At 29.8% G+C, this 11,228-nt stretch overlaps 1 protein-coding gene across 1 annotated transcript in view; it reads right to left on the bottom strand.

Moving 5' to 3' along the window:
* Window positions 1–319: 319 nt before the first annotated feature.
* The window catches only part of LOC129308954 (uncharacterized), a 28,194-nt gene continuing 17,285 nt past the window's right edge, over window positions 320–11,228 (bottom strand). The window contains exon 6 of the mRNA XM_054950311.1: window positions 320–654. Coding sequence (XP_054806286.1) covers window positions 320–654 — 335 coding nt within the window. The remainder of the gene's footprint in view (window positions 655–11,228) is intronic.

Here is an 11,228-nt window from a genome sequence, read left to right as displayed (position 1 = left end):
TTAATTTAATCTATCATATAAAATTAAATTTAAAACTAACATAATATAATCAAAGTCATACTAGTCTTGTTTCATCTATGATCCCTCAAAAATGACCGACCAGGCACATTTAGGACAATCTCTATAGTTTGTCTAAGGATACAGTTATCATATTGAACATGCAATTATTATGATAACAAAAGAGAAGTTCATTAAATAACAATATGCATAGTATAATAATTGGTCCTAGGGCACAATTTCAAACATCCTCCCACTTGCACTAGGTAAAATCATTAATTTGTCTAATTCCTATTGTCCTGACATGACGCTTATGCTTCGCCTATGCAGGAGGCTTTGTAAGAGGATTAGCAACACTGTCTTCTCCTGCTACTTTGCATATTTTTATATCACCTCTATCATTGATCTCTCTAATAAGGTGGAAACGCCTGAGTATATGCTTGGTCTTTTGGTGTGACCTTGGCTCCTTGCTTTGTACAATTGCACCGCTATTGTCATAGAACAAGTTTATTGGATCTAAGATGCTAGGCACCACTCCTAGTTCAGTAATAAACTTCTTAATCCAAATGGCTTCCTTAGCTGTATCTGATGTTGCTATATACTCAGCTTCTGTTGTAGAATCAGCTATTGTGCTCTGCTTTGAGCTCTTCCAACTCACTGCCCCACCATTTAAGGTGAACACATATCCTGATTGCAATTTAAGGTCATCCTAGTCAATTTGGAAGCTTGCATCTGTGTAACCTATTATAACTGGCTCATCATCCAATCCGCTATATACCAAGAATAAATTCTTAGTCCTTCTTAAGTGCTTTAGGATATTCTTTGAATTCTACATACTGAACCTATGCAGTATCTTGTCTATGTATATGCTCTAACTTAGGCCTATCAGCTTTTTGGATCTATCTCTATAGATCTTAATCCAAAGGATGTAAGTGGCTTCACCTAAGTCCTTCATAGAGAAAGATTTTCCTAACTAAGATTAACATTTTGCAAGGTAGAAATGTTATTCCCAATGAGTAGGATATCATCTACATATAGCACTAGAAATATAACTGTGCTGTCATTAACCCTTTTATAAACACAAGGTTCATCAATATTTTGAATGAATCTAAACTCTTTGATTACTTCATCAAAACATTGATTCTAGCTTCAAGATGCTTGCTTTAATCCACAAACGAATCTTTAAAGCTTGCACACTTTTCTAGAGTCCTTTAGACACATAAAACCTTCAAGTTGTGTCATGTACACTTCCTCAAGTAGATGTCCATTAAGGAATGATGTTTTAACATCCATCTGCCATATTTCATAGTCATAATATGCTACAATGGCAAGGAGGATTCTAATTGATTTGGCTATTTCGACCGATGAAAAGTTTTCATCATAGTCTACACCATGAGTTTGGGTGAATCCTTTTACAACCAATCGTGCCTTGAAGACATTTACTTTGCCATCCATGTCAGTTTTCTCCTTAAAAACTTACTTGCATCCGATAATTTTTATTCCTTCAAGTAGATCGATTAAGGTCTATACCTTATTGTGATACATGGATTGCATTTCAGACTTCATGACATTTAGCCATTTCTCGAAATTTGATCCCAATATGGCTTCTTGATAGGTGGTTGGTTCATTGTGTTTAATGAGCAACACATCATGACATTCATTAATTAGAAATCCATATCTTAGAGGATGATGCTGTGTTCTATCAGACCTTCGTGGGCCTTATGTTATTTGAATAGGCTTATTTACTTCTTGTGAGTTTTCTCAATTTTCTATCTATAACTCTGTGCTATTTTGTGGTTCTTGAATTTCTTCAAGATATATCTTGCTCCCACTGGTTCTTTTAGAGATAAATTCTCTTTCTAGAAAGATACCATTTCAAATTACAAACACTTTGTTATTGGTGAGATTGTAGATATAGTATCCCTTTATTTCTTTAGGATACCCCACAAAAAGGAACTTTGTGAATTTGGGTGCTAACTTGTCTGAGACTTATTTCTTAACATAAACCTCACTTTCCCAAATCTTGAGAAAAGACAAACTAGGTTTCTTCCCAGTCCATATCTCATATGATGTCTTCTTAATTACCTTAGATGGAACACGATTCAGTGTGAACGTAGCTGTTTCTAGTGCATGGCCCCAAAAGGATGGTGGAAGATCTACTTGACTCATCATGGATCGAACCATATCTAATAGTGTCTGAGTTCTCTACTTAGAAACACCATTCCATTGTAGTGTTGCTGGAGGAGTTAATTGTGAGACTATCCCACAACTCTTGAGATAATCAATGAATTCTTGGCTCAAATATTCACCTCCTTGATCAGATCAAAGAGTTTTAATAGTCTTGCCAAGTTGGTTTTATACTTCATTTTAGAATACTTTCAACATTTCAAAAGATTCAAATTTATGTTTCATTAGGTAGATGTATCTATATCTACTGTAGTCATCAATAAAGGTAATGAAGTATAGATAACCCCCTCTGGCAGTTGTACTCATTGGTCCACATACATCTGTATGTATGAGTACCAGTAAGTCATTAGACCTTTCACTATGCCTAGTAAAAGGTGCTTTTGTCATCTTTCTTAATAAACAATATTCACAAGTGTCATAAGATTCAAAATCAAATAAGTTGAGAAGTCCATCTTAATGGAGCTTAGAAATATGTTTCTCATTTATATAGCCAAGACGATAATGCCATAAGTAGGTTGGATTCAAATCATTTGATTTGATCCTTTTGGTAGTTACGTTATAGATGTCTTCATTACTAGGATGTTCTAGATTTAAAAGATAATGACCAAAATATAAATCACCATTAACATACAAAATGTCATTTCGATAAATAGAACATTTACCATTCCCAGTAATGAAAGTAAAACCTTCCTTATCCAAATAAGAAAGAGAAACAATGTTGCTACTCAAAGTAGTAACATAATAGCAATTGTTTAAAACTAACAAAAGCCCACTGGGCAAAAGTAATTCATAAGTGCCTACGGCTAAAGCAACAACTCTTGCTCTATTTCCAACTCGTAGGTCCACTTCGCCTTTCATCAACTTTCTACTGTTTCTGAGACCCTATACATTTGTACAAATGTGAGAACCATATGCAGTACCTAATACCTATACAGAAGAACTAGAAAGGTGAATGTCTATAACATAAATACCTAAAGGAGTAGCCCAGGTATCCTTTTTCTTTTTTAAATCTTCTAGGTAGAGCTTGTAGTTCCTCTTCCAATAACCTAGTTCATTACAAAAGAAGCAAACTCCTTTCTTTGGAGGCTTTGCCTTCTTGGCTGGAGGCTTGGTTTCAGGCTTGTTTGACTCTTTGATGTTACCATCTGAGCCTTTACCCTTTCCCTTGCCCTTGCCTTTGCCTTTCTTTTTCATACCCTTTCCTTTCTAAACCATCAAAATAGTGCTAGGCTTTTTCTTAATATTTTGCTCAATAGTTTTAAGCATCCCATGCAGTTCAGAAACAGATTTCTCCATGTCATTCATGTTATAGTTTATAAAAAACTGGTCATAACTTTCCAGGAGTGAGTTCAAGATCAAATCTGTAGCCAACTCCTGGCTTAAGGGAAATCCGAGCCTCTTAAGGTGATCAATATAGCTCTTCATCTTTAAAACATGAGTGCTAACTGATGTACCCTCAACCATCTTGCAGGAGTATAAGGCTTTTGTGGTCTCATACCTCTCTTACCTTGCCTGTTGTTGGAACATTTTCTTAATATGTACAATCATCTCATAATCCTTCATGTGTTCCAAATCTCTTTGAAGTTCTAGAACCATGGTAGCTAGCATTAGGCATCCTACATCTACCGAGTCATTGGTGTGCTTTGTGTAAGCATCCCTTTCAGCTCTTGGAGCATTAGCTGCAGGCTCCTCAGGAATGGGTTCATCCAGGATATAAGCCTTTCATTCCTACTTGAGAATAATTCTCAAGTTCTTGAACCAGTTAAGAAATTTCATCCCATTGAGTTTGTCCTGCTCAAGGACTGATCACAAAGATAGTATAGCAGTGTCACTAGTCGACACGATTCTACAATAAAATACACAAAGTTAATTTTGTCTCCCACTAAAACTAACAACCCTCAAATTTGATTAGTGGGCTAAGACCCATATTTCACTTAAATTTAAGTCCACTTTGGTAGGACGCTTAAAATTAAGTTATTTAGGTAGGTAACTCATTTACCAATTACATTGTATGTAACTCTTAGATCTTTATAGGATTCAATCATCGTATGATCCGACATGTTTAATCCTATCTAATGCCTTGAGATCCAAAACCATTTTGATAATCTCAATTAAGTCAAACAATAATGAATCTTTGTGAGTAGCACCATTACTCACGCTTGTCTCACCAAGATAACCCAAATGTATCCACTTTAATGGATCCTATATTTGAGTGATCTAAATTTTGACAAGTATTCATTAATTGACAGCATTATGATTTAAGATTTTAATTAGAGGGTTTGATTTATTAATTTAATAAATGTGTAAAGTGAAAGCAGTTCTATCTCATACAAAATCATGCATATTATGATCTAATTAAAAGCATAATTAAATGTGACATAATATGGCTCACCTAACTAATGTCTATCCCAAGCCAATGAGAGGACCTCTTTAAGAAGATAAATTACATCAAGAAACCTCATTTATTCATATGAGGGGATTGAGATGAGAAGAGAATGTACATTCAGAGTTTATAAAGAGAGACACGACACGCAGGCCATATTTAAAATTTACAACTCTTGTAAAACTAGAGCCATATGTGTCACCATACCTAAACAACTTCAAGGCAAAGAAAACACAACAAATAAACAATTCATATATAATGAAAGGCTATAAATTGTGAATTAGGTTGTGCTACGCAGAGTTAGCTGCGGAGGTCCCACTAATGAACAATAATAACATTGAGAACGCACATCATATGGACAAACATTAGTCATATTAAAAACGCACATCACATAGCTAAATATTAATCATATTAATTTATTTAAATTCATATAAATTTGAATATATATAAAATGAGTTTATATATATGTTTCAAAAAAATCATATGAAAAATATATATAGATTTTGAAAATATCACATATAAATTTCAAAAATCTCAAAGCAACGTTCATCTAAAGAAGTTTATCACATGAAGATTTAAGAACGTGATCAACCAAAATCCAACTTAAACAAAAATTTGACCTGGCTTTGGTACTATTGTTAGATAGGGAGGTGCAGCGGAAGATTAAAATTTTAAAGTCCCTATCCTAATATGGATCGAACAAACTCATTTAAGTCAAGGTGGATAGAAGAGTTACCTTTTAATTCTTTGAAGTTGGCACATGTATAGATCTCAGGAGCTGACAATGTAGATATGCTCTCTCTAACGGTATCCACATGAACAGCTCTCTAACTCAAACAACGTGCTAGCGCTCTTAGCGTTCTTTTTTGAATGTCAATTTTCTTTTTTATAGGGTGTTTCGTGGCTCTCAGAGTGTTTTGCCGTCAGAACTTTTCTAACTCTCTCTGCCTTCATAAGGACGTCCTTATCTATATATAGTATATAGATAGGGGTTTTCGTCTTCCACTTAAAAGCTCACGAAAATTTAATTAAATTTATCTCATAAATTTAATCCATAATATCATATCTAATTCAAATTTATCTTATAAATTTAAATTATAAAACTGACATGATATTCTCTCTTATCATGTTAGTTATTAAATTTAATCTATCATATAAAATTAAATTTAAAACTAACATCACATAACATAACATAACATAACATAATATATATCACATATACATATTATATATATATATATATATATATTATCTATATTTAATTTTATATATCATATACATATATCATATATATATACATATATGGATATATATATATAAATATGTTTTGAAAATATATATACATATATATATATATAAAATTATATTTTGAATTTTATATTTTATATAAACATATATATATATTAAATAAATATTTATTAAATATAGATAATATAAAAAATTAGGATGTTATATAAATGAAAATATAAAAGATTTAAAACATTTATTTAATGAAAAAGATATAATAAATATGTTACCAGAAGAAGTACAAATAATATTAGAAAAAAACCCTAGAAAAAAAAATGAAAAGACTTAAAGAATATGCTAAATATTTAAAGCAAAAAGTATATGAAATAAAGAAAGAATGTAATGAAAAATTAGATGAAATAAAACATGATACAGAAAGACTAAGAACTAAACAAAGTATAATAAGTCATAATATTTATAGAATTATGGAATATTTAGGAATAAATTCTCATAATAAATTAGAAGATCTATAAATTGTTCTAAGTGTTTTTCATGTTCTTTTTTATTTTTTAAAAATATTAAATTATCATCTATATATATATTACAGTAAAATCTTTTATTAGTAATAATAATTTTGTCACATATTCTTGAAATATACTAGGGCTATTATGAAATCCCATAGGCAATACATTTCATTCATGTAATCCTTCAGATGTACTAAAAGCATTATATTTTTTACTTTCTTCTTCTAATTTTATTTGAAAAAATCCTGATTTACAGTCAAACTTACTGAATATATTTTTTCCTTATTAAATTAATCAAAAAATCTATTTTTGGTATTGGGTATCTATTTTTTATAGCTAATTCATTTAGTTTTTTATAATTTATAACTAATCTTGATTTTTATCTTTTTTCTTCACTATGTTTAACTACAATCATAGTAGGTGAAGGTGAAGAATATTCAGATCTACTTTTTCTTATTAAATCATATTGTTTCATTTCATTAGTATGCATTATAAATTTTTTTTTATCATTCTCTATCCATGGATAAGGTTTACAGTTTATTTTTTTACTATAATCTCTTAATTCTATTTTTGCTAAAGGTTTAGATTTTTCCCAATGAACTAAAGGATTATCACTATAATTTTTTAATAAACTTTGTTCAATTGTTTTAATTTCTTTTGCAGTATTTAACATTTTTATTGAATTTATAACTTCATTATTGTATAAAGGTTTTTTATTTGGTAAAAATTGTACTTCATATTCTTCTATTTTCTTTTAAAATTTTCATCTCTTCTACTATAAGGTTTAGCAACTCTTACTATCCATGCTTGGTGTTTACAAGGTGTTGTTAGTATTATTGCTTTTTCAAACATATGTAAGGGATAATATTGTTCTATAAAGTCTATTCCTAATATTACATCACATGAATTGTCATTATATTGGTTTAATTTTCTAATTTTTAATTCATATTCTCCTATTTGTACCATAATATCTCTTGCTTTTAATTCTATACAATTAATTTTTTGTCCTACTCCTTGCATTCTTAATATTTTATTTTTTTTATAATTCATCTGGTAATATATTTGCTTTTGCTACTGAAATATTTGCTCCTGTATCTACTAAAGCATGATATTTTCTAGATCTATATTTTTGATAATTAAATTTTATCAATATGTAATATAATTTTGTCATGTCAATTTTATCTTTTGAATTACTATTATTTGATGATTAATATTTATTATAATTCTTTCTTTTTGTATTCTCCATAGTTTTACTTGTTCTAAAAAATCATTTCCTAAAATTATTTTACATTGATCATTATTATTATTATCTATTACCCAAAATTTTATAGTTATAACATCTCTATTATTTATTCTTATGGATGAAATTGTTCTATTTCCTTCATTTGTTACTTCTAAATTATTATTTTTTAAATTTAATTGTATTGTACTTTTTTCTTTTCTTGGGTCTATTAAGGCTATTACTTCTATCTAATTTTCTTCTTGTTTAACTTCTATTACTATATAATTATCATTTTCTATTAATGTTTCAGGTCTTAATGATTCTAAGTTTGAACTTATAGGTCTTTCAATTCTAGATCTTAATAATAATCTTTTTTCTCTAGGTATTCCTCTTAATGGACCTATACTAGTAGAGGGTCTTGGTTTAAAATTAAAGCTTCTTCTAGTATTGGGTTGATTTATATTTATATTTAATGTTGATGTACTTATTCTTAATGTTCTTTATCCTATGTTATCATTGGTTATTAATCTTCTTGTATTATTTTCATTTTCATAATATCCAATAGTATTATCCAATTCTAATCTTAATTATTCAGGTATTGTTATTCTTGTTGAATCTAATTCAATTTCTTGTAACACAGGCATAAAGTGTTTATCTATTGTTAATTTACCTTTATTTCTTTTATAAATTTTATGTTCATTTGTAAATATTAGTCCTATCATAGCAGTTATACTTATTGTTCTTGATCCTAATAATAATTTTATTTCTCCTAATTTATGATATATTAACAAGGTTTTATTCATATTTTCATTAGCTCTTAAAATACAAAAGTTAGTATTTACTGTAAATTTTAGTTTTTGATATATTAAATTTTCCGTTAATATTCCTAAAATACTATCTTTTATACTATATATTATCCTTCCATTAGTTATTAATAATTCAATTGGTTAGTTTCTTCCTTCTTGAAAATAAGCTTTTATTAATAATTGTACTCCAGCAATATATATTTCTGTTACTTCATTTTTAAATAATAATTTATTAATTTCAGCATCTATTAAAGCTTTACTTATTAAAGGTATTCTTAATACTCCTTCTGTTAACGTTGATTCTATAGGGTGTTTCTTTTCTAATACTACACATGCATATTTTTCTTATTTTTAGTTTTCACAAGTTTTCCTACTCTATTCATAAAACTTTCATTTGTTAATTCTTCAGATTTTAAATTTAATTTTGAATCTCTTATTTTTTCATATTGTTTCTAATTAAAAGTCATTCTTTTTTAAACTATTCCTTCTTCTGCACTTACAACTTCTTCATATTTATCATATTCATTTTGATTACTACTCTCAGGTTCATCTTCTAATCTATTCATCATATATATATAACTCATTTCTTCTTCTTCAGATTCATTACTTTTAGTTTTAATTTCACTAATTATTTTTAATTTATAAATTTCTGTATTTAAATTATTTAATTTATTTTCTATTTCAGATAATTCTTCATCATATCCTATAGGTTCTAAATTTTCTTTATATACTTTTTCCATTATTTTCACAATTTTTTTATCTTTTTTACTTGGACAGTTAGGTGATATATATCCTAATTCTCCACAATTATAACATTTACATTTTTTAGGTTTTTTATTATAATTTATTCTTCTTTTTCTTTTCTTTTTAAAGAATTTTCTTGGTTTATATTTAATATGTTTTTATAATATTTTTCTTTAGGATAATTTATATATATATATATATATATAATTCATTTACCTTATATTACATTCATTAGACATATTTCAAATTCAACAAACTTGGATATTATAGCTCGAGTTGAGCTGTTCTTGTGTGTGACCTTGTAGGCCCATATAAAATTGGCAGTAGACTAATTACACTATTAGCCCATAAGTCACAAATGACCTCTAGCAAGACATTGCAACTACTCAATTCACATGGAGATCAATGATCTAATGTAACCTATCATGCAACCATATCACATCCATTTTATCACACGATGTTTCGATCAAGTATGAGACATGGAATTGTCATTCTTCTTTACCTAACCGTTACTTGCTCAATCTCTGAGTAGACTGACAGTAGTAATGAAAAAAAACTTTCCATTATAGTATGGCCATACATTTTCTCAGTCTTACTCATCAAGGGGCCCAGTAATATCTCTCACTTAATGTGAGAGACAAATTCCATCTTGACCACTCATATTCCTCTGTATGAATATCACTAAACTAAATCATAGCCTTTATGATCACTCGATCAAAGGTGACTTTTGACTAGGTCAAAGTTCAGTGGTCATCATGTAGGAATTCATGATGATCTCAGGTCAAAGGGCTTAGTGATATAGTTATATATGAGATAAGCTACCATGCAGCTTTCTCATAGCGGGTCGGTCAAGCACCTTGTACTCTTTCAAGTGCCCATGACTTTCATTTGTATCTCTATAATTAATCAAAGTTATACTAGTCTTGTTTCATCTATGATCCCTCAAAGATGACCAACCAAGGACATTTAAGACAATCTCTATAATTTGTCTAGGGATACAGTTATCACATTGAACATGTAATTGTTATGATAACAAAAGAGAAATTCATTAAATAATAATGTGCATAGTACAATAATTGGGGCACAATTTCTAACATACATTCCATAGAGATTACTAATGAGTTCTGGAGAGAGTTAAGGATAGCACAGCTTGATGATGAGTATCTGTTAGGAATTTAGGAAGATGTAGAGGAAAGGCAAACCACAGACTTTGGTTTCAGTGATGATGGATTTGTTGTGTATCAAGATTGGGTTTATGTACTAGACGAGGGTGCTTTGAGAAAGAAAATTTTGAATGAGGCGCATAAGAGTAGATATACAATTCACCCTGGAGTAACTAAGATGTACCAAGATATAAAGTGATATTGATGGTGGCCTGGAAAGAAAAGAGATGTCACAAATTTTATATCTTGGTGTTTAATTTGTCAAAAGGTTAAAATCAAGCATCAGAGACCAGCAAGAACTTTACAACCACTAGAGATACCGAAGTGAAAGCAAGATAGTATATCTATGGATTTCATTTTGAGATTACTAAGAACCCAATCCAGTCATGATTCTATCTAGGTAATTGTAGATAGATTGACAAAGTCAGCCTATTTCTTGGCAGTGCTAATAAGTGATTCGTTGGATAAGTTGGCAAAGATCTACATTTGGGAAGTTGTGAGATTGCATGGGGTACCAAAGGTCATTATCTCTAATTGTGATCCGAGGTTCACCTTGAATTTTTGAAAAGCATTACAGAGAGCAATGAGTACTGAATTAAGATTCAGCATAGCATATCATCTATAGCTGATGGACAAACAGAAATGACTATACAGACTCTAGAGGAAATGTTGAGAGCTTGTGCCTTGGAACTGAGAGGCAACTGGGATAGCCATCTTCCTTTGGCTGAGTTTACCTATAATAATAGTTTGCACTCTAGTATAGTTTACCTATGAGGTACTATATGGAAGGAAATGTTGATCTCCTCTTTGTTGGGTTGAACTGAGTGAGAGAAGCATTATGGGTTCAGATATTATGGATTAAATGATGTAAAAGTTTCAAATGATAAGGCAAAAACTTCTAATAGCTCAAAGTAGGCAAAAGAGTTATGCGGATAAACAGAGAAGGGCATTAGAGTTTATGGTTGGTGACCATAT

This window comes from Prosopis cineraria, unplaced genomic scaffold, assembly GCF_029017545.1.
Source record: "Prosopis cineraria cultivar Desert tree isolate PC_DT_omini unplaced genomic scaffold, ASM2901754v1 PC4, whole genome shotgun sequence".
In the NCBI taxonomy this organism is placed as follows: Eukaryota; Viridiplantae; Streptophyta; class Magnoliopsida; order Fabales; family Fabaceae; genus Prosopis; species Prosopis cineraria.
The sequence above is the reverse complement of the archived record's forward strand: the minus strand, read 5'-3'. Positions and strand labels throughout refer to the sequence as shown.